Source organism: Mastacembelus armatus, chromosome 14 (assembly GCF_900324485.2).
Source record: "Mastacembelus armatus chromosome 14, fMasArm1.2, whole genome shotgun sequence".
NCBI classification, from domain to species: Eukaryota; Metazoa; Chordata; class Actinopteri; order Synbranchiformes; family Mastacembelidae; genus Mastacembelus; species Mastacembelus armatus.
This window is the reverse complement of record NC_046646.1, coordinates 19,526,455-19,544,004: the sequence shown is the minus strand read 5'-3', so window position 1 is coordinate 19,544,004 and position 17,550 is coordinate 19,526,455. Positions and strand designations below refer to the sequence as shown.

The 17,550-nt window shown below is 40.3% G+C and overlaps 1 protein-coding gene across 3 annotated transcripts in view; it reads right to left on the bottom strand.

Moving 5' to 3' along the window:
- LOC113143520 (actin-binding LIM protein 3-like) overlaps positions 1-17,258 on the bottom strand; it is a 32,795-nt gene extending 15,537 nt beyond the window's left edge. For all 3 annotated transcript variants that reach the window (XM_026329190.1, XM_026329191.1, XM_026329192.1), the window contains exons 1-7: positions 16,705-17,258; positions 13,878-14,045; positions 6,179-6,362; positions 3,993-4,105; positions 3,482-3,608; positions 3,016-3,109; positions 2,472-2,559 (exon numbers count right to left, since the gene is read on the bottom strand). In XM_026329190.1, the coding sequence (XP_026184975.1) occupies positions 2,472-2,559; positions 3,016-3,109; positions 3,482-3,608; positions 3,993-4,105; positions 6,179-6,362; positions 13,878-14,045; positions 16,705-16,723 (793 nt within the window). In that variant the 5' untranslated portion in view covers positions 16,724-17,258. The remainder of the gene's footprint in view (positions 1-2,471; positions 2,560-3,015; positions 3,110-3,481; positions 3,609-3,992; positions 4,106-6,178; positions 6,363-13,877; positions 14,046-16,704) is intronic.
- Positions 17,259-17,550: the final 292 nt, after the last annotated feature.

The following is a 17,550-nucleotide window of genomic DNA, read 5'->3' as shown; positions in this document are numbered from 1 at the left end:
TTGAGTGGACCAAACTGGACTCCCTGTCTTGACCAGTGAAGGCAGCTATTGTAAAACTACTTAAACAATATTGACGTTTGTGATTATGCTATCTGAAATTCTGACTCTGTAACACACCAGATATTTCAATGGCTTCAGACGTTTTTGCTTTTGCTGAATCATGCTGTAATGAGAGAGTATAAACATCATGCTGTTACAATTCAGATCCCTTTCAAATCTAATCTTCATCGAGAGTTAAAAAAAAGAAAGGAGAGGTAAAGGAGAGTGAGTCATTAGAAATCACACAAAAGCACATACTGTAAATGCAGATATAATCAGAATATCATACTTGGAGATCAGAATATTTTCTTTTCTCTTATTTTCATTTTTTAAATGCAAATCTACATAATTTCTTCTTTCTTGTTTATATTCTGTGAATAACAAACCCCCCCCCCCCCCAAAAAAACACACACATTAAGCTTTAAATAACTGCCCCTTATTACTAAGGACCATTATAGTCATTTTTCCCAAATTAATATATATTACTGAGCACAGGGCTGACTTTTTTGGATAGGATGTGAATCTGAATATGTCTGAAAATAGTAACTTGTTCATCTCTTACTCACTTTTACTCACAAATTGATGTCAGTTATGAGGATTGACTGGCCATCTGAATTACTGAATATCTTATGACTGTGATTACAGACTGTTACTGTTGATGAGTAAAAATCAGACAGATTAATCACAGTTATCTTTTTTTCCAGCCCCAAACATGAACACCAGCAATGACTTATTTATGGCAGAATTACTGAGAAGATAGTGGAGGTGTTATGATGCTTTGATGTGAATGAACTGGAGGTTTGCTAACAACACACTTATGTTTTCAGACTTCATCCATCTAATCTATCCATTTAAATAGCTCGCACACACACCCACACCCACATCCACACACACACACTCACACACCATTCTTATTCCAGACATGCATCATGAGATTGATTGCAAGAGGGTGTGTGTATGTGTTGTAATTGAATCTATCTCATGAGGGTGATTGCTCAGTCCACCTACATGTCTGCAGTCATCAAAAGGAGTGAATAGAACCGTGGGGCAGTTTATTGGAGCTCAACACACACACACATATATATATATATACAGAAACACAAACACCAAGCACAAACACACACACACATATGCACACACAGCTTCAATCATGCACAAATATGCATGCAAGTCGGTGCACAGAAAATGACGCTCGCATGTATTTGTTACATGCAAACACAGAGACTTCAGGTTCAATATGCAAATGCCTAGTTTTACTGGTGCGAGCAGGAGAGCAGCAGAATGTCAATGAGGTGAAACAGGAGGTGTCAAACCTGTGTGGTGACTCTGGGACACTGTGTGTCAGACACATGTTTGGTACAGTACCTCTACTGTACATTTAATCTGGATTCCCCTCAGTAAGTCAAAGTCATCTGTGTTAAACAAAATGCCATTTCACACCTAAAGTTAATGGTGTAGCACTTTCTGTGCAGGTGCTATTTGAATATTTTCTGTTTTATCTTAAAGAAACATGAGGACAGTTTGGAATGGCTTATTTTCAAGTATGGCTGGAAAAGGTTGTACAGTGTGTTCTCATGTGGTTTATCAGGAATAAAGGTAACACTGTATAGTAGTGTCTACAAAATGTTTAATAGTGATGTTTTCAAATGGTTGTTCCTACTATATACTACACACTCCACCCCAGTCTCTACAGTTCATTTTTATGCTACTTTATCACACTGGCACAGTTATGGGTGACGTTACAGTAAACTTCACTATAAACTTCTCCCTTGTGAGACATTTATTTGGGTAAAAAACAGTAGGCAAAATACATAAAAATGCAAGTGTGTCCCACAAAGTCAAGTAGGGCTGAATCCATAATTGAGCTGATTAACTTTAATTACCACAATCTAATTTGAAATACAGAAGCTCCTGGATGATTCAATTTAAACCTCCAGTGCTTGGCTGGTTTCAGATTAACTTTGTCAGTGGCAGAGCTGAATAATGGACACAGCAGCAAAGGCAAAAGTTGAGAGGTAATTGACTCCAGCCTTTGTGTGTATCCAGAAAATGTGAGTAAGGAAAAGGTGGTTGAAGGTGTGTGTTTGTGTATTTGTGCGAGTGTACTAACAAGTGTTATATCCGAGCTCAATAGCCTATATAACAGTACTATTTATATAGCAGCAAGCAGCCATTTATCAGGTGGTTGTATCCTGCTTCTCTCTGAATTCCCTTCTCTCTTTGCTTCACACAGATGTAGAAACACTCAGGCCATCTGGATACTTGCAGGGAACAGCTAATTCAATAGATGACACAAGTCTATTTTTATGCTTGTTAGCCATAAAAAGGCAGGAGCATCTTCGTATTGCCACCAACATCTACTAACAGAACTAAAAATCAATATACCATATACTATACAATTTGCCTCGCCCTCCTCTCCTTGTTTATCTCACCTGTAAGGTACATTTCCTCTCCTTCCAGGAACATCATGTGACAGCGGGCACACCTGGCACAGCTGGGGTGATAGTGCTTCCCTCCAGCCTGAAGGACAGATAGAAAGGACACGAAACGGAGAGGAAGGACGCAAGAAGAAATAAATAGGACAGAAAGAAACAAAAGCAGGCACAAATGAGGAAACGAGAACAGAGTGGTGATAAGAAATAGAGAAAAACAATGAGGAGTGAAAAATGGGGAGAGGCATGATATGGAATAGAGAAAAAAGGATGAATAGGGTAGAGGAGATGGGAGAGTGCTGCTTTGTTGGTTTTCCAAAGCTGCTTCATCATCAGTCAACACTTCATTCTCTTAAAGAGGGACAGCTGCGTTTTTTCACAGTTTTTTATAGCCTGACACACACACACACACACACACACACACACACACACCCACCCACACATTCTTCCACACAGACGAAAATCATGCACATTCTCCCTGTTGTTCACATCTGTCCTGACCACACACACAAATGTATGTATTCACATGCACAAATGCACTCACCTCAAGTACTCTGCCACTGATGTACCTGTTACAGCTCTCACACCTGATCCCAAACTGAGTGTGGTAGTCAGTCTCACAGTACGGTATCCCATCCCTGCCGGACAGAAAGAAGAGTCTCACATTGTTTTTTAATGCCTGGATCTAGGGAGCAACTGGAGCAGAAACAACAGATTCCTAAAATATTCACAAAAGACACTTCGTTGTGCCTTCCAAGCATGAACATCTGAATGAATACTGAGGTGTCCTTGAGTTGATTTAGCTGATGTAGAGAACTGGTGGAACAAATCCTACTTTCCATGCAGAAAAAAAAAAAGCATTCTTAACACCAGCATTAAGTAACTTTTTGTAGCTTCGGTTTGAACCTCCTACACACAAGCAACAATTTTAGTGAACTTGCTGAGAAAATCCTTGACGTTTCCACATATACCTAGAAACATACATGCATCTGGGGGATCAAGCCACCTACTTGCTGATGTACTCTCCGGTGAGTGCGCAGCCACATGTTCGGCATTTAAAACAACTGACATGCCACTGTCTCTCCAGAGCCAGCAGAGACTGACCCTGTTTGATCTCCTCACCACAGCCTGCACAGTCTGGAGGAGAGGAGAGGAGAAGCAGCTAAGGACATGAGGAAGATAAGAGCATCTTTGTGTTTTTTTTTGATCCATCATCTTTCTGTGCTGCCTTTGCCTCTCAGCTTTGCCAGATGGAACTACCAGAACCAGGTCACATGACTACCTGGAGCAGCAAACCACCTTCTGTGTGCATGTGTGTGTGTCTGTGTGGCTGCAGAGAAGGTGTTTTGAAGTGTTCATCAGGTGGACAGCACAGATCTTTCATTTGAGAATTTACTGCATAATCCTCAGGTAAAAAAAAGCAATAACTATGTTTTGATTTTTGTCAAGATGCCATGGTAAAACAGAAGCTATCAAAACAACAGCTGCATGTGTGTGTATATGTTTGTGTTTGCCTCTTACAGCTTGGTCCATGGACCTTGACGGGCTTGTCGCTGTTCAGAGATTGCGAGCACTGCTGACACACACACTTCTTTCCACAGAAGGTCACCCTGTCGCCAATTGGGAACGGACTCCTGACAGCACACACACACACAAAATTTCAGTCCTGCAGAGACAGTTTTGCAGAAATTCCACTTCAAATGTCAGTTCCCCCAAATCAAAAAAAGCATGTAGTTCACCTCTTAGGCCCTGGTACATCTGTGCACATTGTTTTAGTTTTATTTGCAGCACTGTGTGACACATTTATTTATGAGACTATGTTGTAACACACATGGCTGAAATATTAATATAAAAAGCCCATAAAGAGTAAACGCTTTTTGACCTGAGGGTTCAATTATTGCTTACACAGTGTAGCCATGTTGTTAAATCAGAATTTTACCTAATCTTTTATGAAATAAAGTAAAAAAAACTGTATCACACACGCTGATAAATGATGAAGTAGGCACTGTGTCTCAGAAACACAACCTTAGAACAAATACAAATCAACATCTTTAGTGAGAATATTTTAGAAAGGACAAAAAGTTTTGTGACTTCCATTTAGAATGTAGCAATTCAGGCAGCAATTACATTCCATTAAAAATTAATGGTAAAACAAATCAGTCAGACTTAAACATATTTTTAAGGAGGCACGATTAAATTTTCAAATGAAAAATTATATGATGACAATGACAGATGATGAGCATTTGTATCAGTATACTGTCCAGCTCCATATTATGCACTATCATCTTTCTTCTGGGTAGAGTTTTGGAGCAGGAACATATTTTGAAAGGTTGTCGTGGGAGCTGGATCAGTGTTGACAAAAAAGTCATTTACAATTTTATGGCAATATGTTGACACAGCCATTTCCAAAATGAATAAGCTTCAACTGCAATTTCAGTACAGTGTGTTCTTATTGGTAGAGTGAGTACACACAGACATGCACACACAAATGGAAAAACTTAAAAACTTTCACCATAAGCAAACTAAAACCTAATGATCCATCTCGATGTCTAACACATTCACTAACTTTTACATATTCACTGTTCTGCTTACTAGCCACATATCACTTTCATCAAGTCAGCTTTAAGTGAACCAACCTGAGGTCAATACCAGATTTAGAGGATATATAATGTAAAGTGGGAGCAGCCAAGTAGAACAGACATAAAGCACATTTTCCATGTCAGGAGTTTGTTTTCTTAAACAAATCTAACTGCTGCTCCACACTGATACACTCTTCAGCATGAGCAACCAAACTCCAAAAACTATACTACTACAGGGAATACTTACTTGTTTCTATACAATTCTATACAGTGTGGAGGCTGTGTAATGTCAAACTAAATGTCATGTAAACAGCAAGTTTCTAAGTCTGAAAATATAGCACTTACAATGTCACTGGGGCTATGACATTTGTTGCTAGAGACTTCGATAGAAAGCCATTGCTGTCTGGTTTGGTGTGAGAGTTTATCAACAAGGGAGAGTCAAATGCAAAGTGTTATCAAGTTGCATTACCCCAAGTAGAATCCAGGGTATATGGGGTGAGACCGGTAGCTGCTTTGATTTTGAGCATTCATCTTTTAAATGTTACAGAAGCACCACCAAATTTACAAGTGCAATACTGAAACACTGTTATTAAGATAACAAAACCAATTCAATTTAAATAATGAGAAGAGAAGGTACTTGCTTTCTCCTATCTTCAAAACCAGGGTGATCACAGTGCATTCATTGTTCTGAACTGACCTGATCAATAAGCCTTTGTTACCAAACTACAATGGGCAGATGTTCTGTTTTGGTTTGCCAAGATCAGTGAAAACAAACACAGGCCCAGGAATTTCCTTGCCAGCAGAACACATATGTCACTGCAAGTGTAAGAACAAGATTAATTCACAGTAAGCAGTGCTCTGTGTGAATCTTTTTTTAGTTACAGGTTACTGTGCCAGGAAGATTCTTGAGGACAATGGTGTTAGAAATGAAACGTACGATGTAAACTGAAAAAATATCTTAATTCCACTACACCTATTATTAGGACTAACAGTGCCAAACAATATTTATATTATTGTATTTTTCTCAGAAATTGCCATTTAGTTCACTTTACTGGTTATTTGCATAAACTGACAACTCTTTTATGGCAGTTAAGGTTAAAACTATACACACAAACCGATGTCCTGTACCTGCAGATGCTACAGACAAAGCAGTGTGGGTGGTATGTCCTTCCCAAGGCAGATACCACCTCCCCAGTGATGTACTGGTCGCAGCTGTCACACTGGGTCCCGTACAGCCGCTGGTAGTCCTCTGTGCAGATGTACTCGCCAGAGTGGTGGAAGAAACCAGAGTGCACCAAGTCACAGCCACACACTAAACAGATGGAGACAAAAAGACAAATTGGTTCACTTCATTTCTGACGAATATGAGGAAGACTAGAGAAAGTGTATTGTATGTGGTCAAGGGAGCAGCAGATGTCCTGTTTTTCATGATTGCAAGTTATTTTACGCTTATAATTAAACCAGTATTTGTTTGAAGCCATCATTGTGAGGATATTTTGGTGGTGTTCAGGGCTCAGGTTAGAATTAGGTTTAGGTAACTGTTCAGGTGTAATGGTTGGGGTTTGGCATTTAAGGGTAAGGGGCTATAGAAGGCATTATTTCAATGAGTGTCCTTGCAACAAGAGAAAGACAACCATTTGTGTGTGTAGGTGTGTGTAGAAGGGTGTGGGGGTTGAGAGTGCAATCTGTTTCTGACCTCTCAAGGGTTAATACTATAATCGGCTTTGGGGGATTAGACCAGTTACCATTTAATCTGTTAATTTATACAGTATGCCAGGGTTGCCTGTGTATTTAAGTATATACTGTACAGTACTGTATGTGTGTTTGTGAATTTGTACCTGCATGTGTCCAATTATAAATTACTATTTCTGTTACCATGACAACACACAATAACCCTTTCTATGCTAATGTTTAGAGGTTGTGTTGTGTGATAGGTGCATATCCAGGCGCTCATGATTGTGCACAGATACACGGAGTCTGTTTACGGTATGCTGTATACTGACAGCGTGATATATGGCTTTTATTTAGCAAATGCAAAGTCCTTCAGCCAAATGATTGCTTCCGGTCCGGCTGTGCTGAGGGTGCAGAGGCCTCTGCTCAGCTGGCTGGTTAGATGGCTGAAAAATGATGATTTGCTCCAGCTATCAGGGAGGCAGTGGGCTTACTCTTACAGTACCTCTCATCAGTTTTATGTAGAGAATTTATAATTGACATTTGGGGGCCACAACCACAAGAAAAATGCTCCATGTAAAGATTTTTATCATGCAGCTCCTGTTTTGGCGTGTCAGCACCATGTGTTACCCATTCAGCGTTAACACAAGTGACCACGTATGTGTCACTATGAGTTAACCTGAAGTGTGCAGGCCTAGTGAGTCCAGGTATATACTGAAGTATACAGAGTCATGATACAACCTATATGTCTTATCTGAAAGGCAGCCAACAGATCAAGATATCTAACAGTGCACTGAATGTCTGGACTCTAATTAAGCTAATAGCTCTAAACCCATTGAAGTGAATGGATCAGAGCTAATCCAAGTCTGTGTGTAGTGTTGCTCAGAGAGAAAGAGAAAGATGCTGTAGAGTGAAACAAGCAGTCAAGTCAGTAATATTATTTACAGGCATTTACTGTTAGTTGGGAGCACAAGCCAGAGCGTAAGACACATAAAACATAATGTAACAAACTGCAGATTTAAACAGAGTTTATGCACTAACAAATAAACTTAAGCTTTAATACATGAAAACAGAATGAGAAAGAAATCCTTCCTTTCAGCAAACAGGAGAAACCACACCAGTTTGTTCACAGGTGTCTGAGAACGCAACCTGACTCTGAGTCCTCAGCTTTGGCTTCAGCAAGAGTTAGTAACAGTTTGTTAAATTTTCTTGCCTTTGCTTCCATTTTGACACTTTTAAAAATAAAACAGACTAGTGTCATACTTCCTCTGAACATAGCAGGCGCTGCAAAGACCTTAAAACAGCACCCCCTGTGCACTGGGAGGAGAAGTGTAGGACAAAAAACAAATATGAGAATGAAGAGGTTAAATGTGTATGTAGTTTGTATTATGATTAGAAATGTTATACCATATCTGGTTATGGTCATTGATAATATGGGATGGAGCCAAACCTGATTTTTTGCTGGTGGAGTAGCTGAGCTATCTCTTAATAGCCTAATTTAAGCCCCGGTCTGATGTTATATATTATTGCTGTAGCAAAGCTGCTGTCACACAACTTTAAATGCCAGCCTTTAGCAGTCTGCCTGATACTAAAGCTGTTCACAGCGGAAGAATAACAGCTATAGTAGCACACACTTTGCTTAATATGTGCTGCACTCACATAGTGTATATCAATGCACATGCATATGCAACATACACAACTATTCATTATTTTACTACCTAGTGGGACACTCTAAACGTGTGTGGCTGTGACTTTATGGACATAGACTACTCTTTTTTTATGGTCCCTGGCTCCCACAGATGCAAACACACACTCATACTTGAAGATGGTAGCCAGTTCCTTCTCATCCTTTCTCACTCCGCTGATAGCATTCACACATTCATCACTGTCTAAATGGAAAGCTATTACGATTACACAAGTGGAGGAGAACAGGAAGGGTAGGGAGCTGTTTAGACTTGGCCTCTCTGCAGGGACCTCGGGTATATTTGGATATCAGGTGCTAGGCCATTTTAAAACCGTGTCCTTACAGACCATAACACAGCTAAGTGTGTTTACATGATACTAGTGCTGGATTCCCATGAAACACACATTCATCACTCACAGAGGACTTTGGAGAACACCTGCTTTTATTCCCTGACACATGATTTGAAGTGACATGTCTCAATGTCCCTCAACTGTTCAATAGACTGTCAGGATATGTGGAACAGACATTCATATCCTCCTCAGGCTGAACAGTGATGACTTAGGTGAAGCTTATTTTTCAAGGGGGGTTTTTTCAACAAGTCAAAATTTCTATTTATTCGTGGGTTATGAATTAACACAAAACTAAATTAATTTCCATCAGCCTGAGCTGTATTTTTTGTTTAATGCTAACCAGCAAACGCTAGCTTGCAAAACAAAGATAGCAAAAATAGCTGTTAAACATCAAGCATTTTCATTAAAACCATATTAGCACGCTGAAATTGGCATTTAGTTCAAAGCACTGCTGTGCCAATAAAGTACAGCTTTGCAGAGTTTGTGCTACTATCAGTGCATCTTTACTAAATTGACAATGTCAAGTCTCAGAACTGAAATTTTCATTGCAGATAAAGATGAACTAGCAGAAAAGTACTGCTTTCTTATTTAAGACAGAAACAAAAGGATAATGATTTATTCCAAAACACCAGAGGTTATTTCCACATGCACAACTGTACAAAGGCCTGTTTGTACACACAAGTCCTCCATATATATACTGCAAACATGGAATTTCTCACAAAAACATCTGATCAAGAATTATACAAAAAAGCAAACAAGACTGTGTCTGAGCCCAAATAATGTCATAAAGTTACAGATCTCATTTCTGAGATTTACAGTGTAATTAATAGAAGCAGAAAATGCCACAGCAGTGGACTCCCAGAATATAAATGAGTATGTGCCTTCGTTCTACCATCCATTATTCCCTGTGTCACATGACATTTTAGTCTTTCGTGACCAGTCGAGGCAAATTGTCCCACTGCCATTTAAACTATCTGGACTTGAGGTTGACATAGGTCTTAGGTCAGTCGCTTCAGCCAAGACCACATGAATCCACGTGACTTCACCCTGATCTTCCCTAACCCACCTGTTGTCCCAGACACACAGTCTCTCTCTGGCTGCTGAACTGGAACAAACTGGACAGTTCCCATACAAGCAGCTAAATAAAACCCAGCAGTTCAACAACAGTCCTGTTTTACACAGAGGTTGGCCAGTCATTACGATCACCAAAATCACAAAAAAAAAAGAAAAAAAGAAACATATTCTAAGTGAATTCTTCCTCCTGTACAACACAGGTGATTGTCTCTGCTGGACAGTTGACCTGGTAGCAATATTTAAAAAAACGTATGAAAAAAAGAAAAGAGAAGATCTGTTGAAAAATATATTTCAGGGCACAAATAAAATAAATACAAATAAAATCATGCTGCTTCTCTCTCTTTTCTTTCTACTCTCCACTATCTAATCCATCACTTTAATTTTTCACTTGCCTCCTACTTTCCCTTGTTTCTGCACCTCGGGGGGCAGGTTCAGCTGCAGTTCATCTGAAGAATTTCAGTCCTTTTCTTCTCAATCTGTTCACAGACATTAACACTAAAGTGTTTGACATCTGGACAAACACATGCACAACTGCACACAGTTGGCAGCGGTAGATAACGATTTCTTTGTTTACTGCCAGTGGCTGAAGGAAAGGGTCGAGGGAAAGGAAAACAATGGGATATAAATCAAGATGGATACGAGAAATGAGAACTCCTGGAGGCCTAATACATTTGTTAACTGTCTCATCTTTCTGATTTACCTTCCAGAAACAAAAACACTCAAGCAGCACAGCAGCACACTGACCCGCTCTGCAAATGTTCAAACAAAGACGCTCACAAAAGAGTTCTGCACAGCTGAGCTGATACAGCGGTTAATGCCTCACACTTTGTCCTTGAAGTGTCTTCTGAATAAAGAGCCAGGCCATCTGTGACTCTATATGGCTGAGCGTACTCTAATACTGAAAAAATACAGGTACTGTCTCAACATATTTTACTTCTAAAACACAGACCTGTTTGAGTCATTTGGATGTGTAGGAAGAATCACACAAGTCTACTTTAAATTCTATTGAACCTGCACCTGGAGTTGCCAGTCCATCCAAATCAATTTGTGTGTACCTGTTGTATGTCACCATCAAGGAGAGACTAATTGGAAGTTATCCCAAGAAGCCTTCAAGTATGGGAATCAATGGACGGCCTTATGCCACAAAATGGCTTATTAAATCAGACTGCTTGGGGTATTTGTCCTGTTTTCCAACAGTGACTGAAATGTCTCTTTATAGGAAATGTAAGGTCATAGATGAGGTACATGGTTCAGCTTCCAGTTGAAAAGAAGGGAGAGGAGACAGGGGAGAGGATTATTTTAGGTATGACGCTGAGACATGGTGAAAAAAGAAGAAAGGTAAGATGGGAGTCAAGGGAGAGATTAGTGGAAGCTGAACAGAGAGAAAGCATCATATGTGAGGAGAAAGGGAAGCAGACAGCAAAGCAAAGGGATGTGGATGTGGAGGAAGAGAGGAAGAGACACGAGGACCCAGGGGAGGTATCAATGAGGCTATTGATCTGTCCATCTAGCACACGTCTGCCATCCTGTCACTGTTTTCCTTCATCTATGTGCATCATCAACATGGGGTGGATTTCCTCACTCTTTGTATGAGTGCGATCAGCCTGGATCAAAGGGGGGAAGTGAAATCGAACCAGTCAATAGTCTAACTGAGGTACTAATTACGCTGTTACAAATATGTGCCACACTATGGATTTTGGTTTTAGTTAAGTATTAAAATTCGTGTGTCAAATTCAGGAGTTACATCTACATATTTACATCACCATGGAGGTAATAATTAAAACAGTGTCATCGTTCACTTTAAATGAGTAAATGTATGAAAATGCTTCATACTTCACAAGAGATTATATAACAGCAGAAAAGTATTATTTGCATATCTGCATTTTATGCCTTATGAGGGAATCACTGTGGTTGATTATGTGGTTGAACTTCATTGCTATCAATTTTGTTCCTATTACTGTACTTTGTTTCTCAGGACACACCACCTAAATAAACCTTACACTCTACACGATAATACAAACACACAGGGATGCCACCTTAACTCTGTTTTTAGTTCCCATTTCACACATCTCCTCTACTCTCCTGTCCAAAAATAACCTCTCATGAATCCTGAATAGCATCGCTAACAGTAGAATACACTACTTACCAAACAAAGACTCATTGTGACGCTGTCATTCACATCTACAAACAAAGAATGTGAGACAAGGGCGCGACAGAAAGGAGGAGGAACAGAGAGAAAAAGATAACAAGCTGAAGAGGAAAAACAAAGACGCCTGTGTACTAAAAGATGCTTTGACTCGTATCCACTTCATCAGCTGTTGTCTAGCTTACTGTGCAACATCAACTCTCTATACTAATAAATTGGCTACTTTAATATCAAAGGTTGAACATTTCTGTCAATAAATCTGTCTCTTCAGAAGGAATGAGCAATTCTATTAAGCAAGCAGTCACTTAGACAATAAAGAAAACGATCAAAGAAGTTATTTCTATTCCAAAACACTAGTTATTTTTCGGATCTGTGACTGAGAGCACTGAGGTGATGTTCCTCGCAGATCAAACAGTGCAGTACGCTTTGGGACTGCGTGGGTCTCGGCCTGTGAAAGGAGGTTAGCTGGTTGGAGACTGACTCTGGGCTGAAAACCTGCTGACTGCACTGCTAAGCTTGCTGCTGACTCCAGAGCTCTATTCACCCGTCCTGTCCCACTTGCTCACTGGTGGAGCTCAAACATGCAAGACACACATGCAGCAAAGACAAAATATTCATACTGTGCTGTCATTCAGCTGCACACAACTACACTGACATCCATTAATATGGAAAACTGAAAATTATGAGAGAAGGGTGAAGGAGAAACACAGTGATTGTATTGCTTCTCTAAGAGCCTGCACAGACAGGTATGAGCTACTGCATGAGACTTCTCCTCTCCAGCAGAGTGCTTGTGTTTTTCTGTGTTCCCACCCTCCTGATCGTGACATTTTTACAGAAGATATTTTCACATGACACAGTAGGAAAAGCACAGGTGTAAACAATAAAACTAATGTTGGCTGCTGGTGTGTCAGGGTCACTCTGCAGTCCTCCAGCGCATGAAAAAAAAAAAAAAAACAGAGCCACACCTGTGCTTTTCCTATTAAAGACAAATCAGAATGTCTGCTGTGGTAAAAGGCTTTGGACTGAAGACACTGAACTTACCCAAACTTCATGCTAGATGACAACCGCAATGAGTCAGAAAGTAACTACTTTACAGGACAAGTATAAAAGCTTGGGGACAACATGTCATATTGCACCTGATAATCTGCAGCATGTCAATGCTTGGAGCTGTGTATGTGTTAGCCTTGTTGTAATACCTCTCTGCTTTTACATTGAAACTGTAGCCTTGATAGTAACATTTGTTTAAAGATGGTTCTTTTTACACATATTGGTGTTAACTGTCATTCTTTCATACATTTCTTTCTCATCTCCTTGTATGTCAAACTCAACAACCATACACATGTTTAAATAACACTGGCAGCATATTGTAAATGTGACTGAAATCCAACCCTACAGTTACTGTAAGTACAATTTTGAGGCACAATTACTGTACAACAAACAGTTTCATTTTTTAGGATTTTTCTTTTGTTTTTGCAGGGAGTTGGATGAAAATACATCTGTGCACTCAAACTAAAAGCCAAACCCAGGAGGCAGTTAGCATTACTCAGCATAAGGAACAGAAACAGGGGGAAACAGCTAAATATTTTAAATGTTTGTTTGTTAACTTGTTCATTACTAAAATTAAGAAGCAACAAACCCTTATAGTTGGGTTTCTTCTTGTCTGACTGCTGGTAATTATTTAATATTTAACTATGCAAATGAATGTGGGTGGATTATATGCATGGACACCCAAGCCTTAGTCCAAGTTTGAAAAAGAGACAAATATGAAACATCATGTGGGAGTCTTGGTTTGGAGAATGAAAGCGGATGTGAGTGCATGTACATACGTGTGAGGAAGAGTTAATGAGTGCTACATGTGTGGACTCGTGTTTGTATCTGTAGGTGTGTGATGTGTTGTTCTACCTTGGCAGGTGAAGCAGCGAACATGGAAGTGTGTGTTCTTGACGCGCACCACCTCTCCACAACAGACCTCCCCACAGCGCTCGCACACGATGGGTGAATTTCCACGGCTGGACAGAGGAGAGCTGCTGCTGCTGGTTCCTCCATAAAGGCCTGACTGGTACTGAACAGCTGGGATGAGAAGAGAAGATCAAAAATATGTCATTTATTATCATTTTGAGCCACTTCCTTAACATCTGATCAGAGTGGATTCAAAAATGTGGGAAGAATCCATTCAAAATCTCTGAGATCTTTTTGTTTCGTTTTTTTTTTTTTTTTGTTTGTTTTTTTTGGTCAGGCTTGTTACAGAACCACAGGGTTCCATGAATAATAAATAGGAAATCAGATCAAGAATAAATAAAAATCCGATTAACAAGTTTACTAAACATTATTTTTTTAAATATCAGTACAGTTTTTCTCACACTCAAAAAATCACTTCTGGATTTTGGATAATGCTTTTTTGTGTTTTTTTTTTTTGTCAAACAACCAATAGCAACAATTTTTGGCTCAACAGGAAGAACACAATCAAATATTTCAGATTCATGAGGACAGAGACACACAAATTACTGCATCTATATTCATATGAAGAAGTCTTAGTGATTGACTTTGTAACTGGCAGTGGCTCCTGGCTACTCAGCAGGACTCACAACATTTCATTACAAGAGTGTGGTTTAAGTGCGGGACAGACAGGAAAACATACACAGGTGTGGAAAAAAACATTTTCTGACCAACAAAGACATTTGAAGCAGCTGCTGGTCCTCGGGCTCACATATGTCCATGAACACATCTGAATGTCCTGCACAAGCTCAGTGTTGTAGTGGATTATATGTATATATTATTCTTTACATATGTGATTAATGTAGCTGTATTGTAGATTGACCAATTACTCCACTATTTATTTTGAGTTCTTCATTTCTAGCTTTGGTTTGTTATGTTTAGTCAGAGAAGACCACTGATTAAGAACTGCATTGTGCATTGCAACTTGTTCTTTGTGTGCACGTCAGCAAAGGTCTGAATCTTGACACATACATGCAGAATATAACAAAGACACACTACCAGAGAGAGAAAAGGGCTCAGTGGGGGCGTTTTTGGATTACACCTATTTTATCCTTGCTTATGAAACTGGTCAAATCCCTCTTAGTGAAACAAGTCCTGTCTTCGTGTTGTCCTGAACACACACCCACCCACACACACATGTTGCTTTTTCTCATTCATCATGGTGCAACAAGACAAAAGCAGCAGCAGCAGATAGCAACAGATTTCACTGACTGGCTGATGTGACCAATTTGATTTTGATTGGCTGCAACCACTGGGTTTACTCTGCACACTGTACAATAATCTGAGCAACAATTCTACTGTACTCTACTCAATCACATTACACTTAATGCTACAGCATCCCAGAGTATTATGCAACACAACATGCCGGGCAGGTTAAGCTGACAACAGCAGGAGGGAAAAGAGAGTTGTGGATCCCTGATCAAGAGAATAAAGGTAAAACTAGGACAAGAAGGTTTCCTAGCAAATGTTATCATCAGTGTGTGTGTGTGTGTGTGTGTGTGTGTGTGTGTGTGTGTGTGTGGCCTGCAGAAACTGGCACTAGTTTCGTAGCCAGATGGCAGCACAAGGACTAGAACCACAAACACAGAAAGATCTGAGCCACCTGTGCGTGCGTATGTGTGTCTCTGTGCATGTGTGCGTATGCGTGTGTCTGGATGTCTGTAACTGCCCAGCAGCCCGGTAATGTCCTGTGCACACTCATCAGAAGGATTCCCATCCACTTTCACTACATTTCTTCTGCTTTCTTACTTTGTTTATATGTGATCCCTCAAGTCCAGTGGGGGACTGGGAGTACACATCACATATTTATTCTGACCTTTGACCTCAAGGATAAACAGCCTGAATACAAACCAATAAGCTCTTTCACAGTGACAACCAAGGCAGTCAGCTGAAAGATAATCTTCTTTTTTCTGGGACATTTTCGGGTTCCAGTCGCTCAGCCCGGGTCTCTGACCTGGTCGTAGCTGTATTGCGATGTAGCCCCACCAGATTAAAAACGGTGCTTTAGTGTGAGGTATAAAACTGAATGGCTGCTAGGATGAGCAGTTATAGTAGCTCCTTGATGTCTTACACTGGAAAGCATGAACTGCAGACCGACTTCGTTTTTCATTTTTGGAAAATAAATTTGGGGATTTAGAGCTTTCATGTTAATAAAAAATCTGTCTGTGGTTGTATGTTTACACACTGACACATTTTAATATGTTTCATGCACAGTGTCGACCAAGGATGTTCCTCTCTTCTCTATCACAAATAAGTCCTTATATCTAAAAATAGTCTTTGCCACCTGGTGGAGCAGATATTTTATATATTTATTAAATGAAATAAAATGACATTGATTGGGTCATGTGACCACGGGAAATTCCTCAGTTGAGAAATTTCCTGTATGTTTGCTAGAACAGCAAACATCTATACCTGTGTGTGCGCGCGCACACACACACACACACACACACACACACACACACACACACACACACACTACTATCAACAATCAGACCTGGTAACACAACTTGACCTCAAAACCTCCAGTTTCTCACCTGCATATGTTTATACGATATGTTTATATGATTTCATTTGTGTGATCAATAAACTGCTTGTGTCTACTTTAGCTTAAACCCTCCCTTGACACTGTGATATTGATTGGACAAAACCACACACACACACACCATCTTTAACACGTGCACACCTAAAACTCATCAAATATAACATGCACACCTGACACTCATAACGTGCTTACCGTTTGCTGGTCCACTCATGATGTGTAGTGGAAGAGCCTGAGTGACCCTTCCCAGAGTCTGAATTAAACACTTAATTTAGGATGGAAGCTCCAAATGTGACCATGCATTCCTGCCAACTCTGTATATCCCTGTCCGACTGAAACTCTCCCTCCCTCTCTCTGTCTGAGTCTGGGTACGGCTTTCCCTGCTCCTCCAAGAGGATTACACTGCCAGGCGGCAGACTTCTGCACTCCTCCACCCTGCGTAAAGGCAGTTGGTTGAGGAATCAAATCCGAACTGACGGCACCATCCTCCTCCTCCTCACGTCTTCAGCTACCGTCTCTCCCACCCGTTAAAAGCCCAGCGGTCCTCTGGTTTAGTGTGGAGGTGCCCATCCCGCCTGAACAGTCCCTGCGCTCCGGTGGACGCCTGAGTGCCTGTGCGCTCTAGTGTGAATGCTCAAATGTTGGATGCTGAGTTTCTGGTTCACAGTCTCGATGCTGTCAGAGCGTCTTTCGCTGGACAGAACTTCTCCTTTCACGGTGCGAGAGCGCCGAGCAGCGTCGGATCTCTGACAAACAGGCAAATCCCGAGGGTACAGCAGTAATGTGGCTCCAAATGGGGTTTACTTAACTCTCATAGCTCTATATTGGGCCCTGGTGTGTGTGTAATCTGGTGTTGTGTTGGCCCTGCGTGACGGCAATGTGATATTCCTGTCAGGAAAAGTCGGGGAGTGGCTCTAATTGGTCAGTTGATGGCCAGATATCAGAGTGGCAGGACTTCAGTTGATTATTTCTGTGATTTCATTTTGTTTAGCAAATAGCAATAAGTTTCATTAGGACATAAAGCTTGCAGCTTTGCATCTA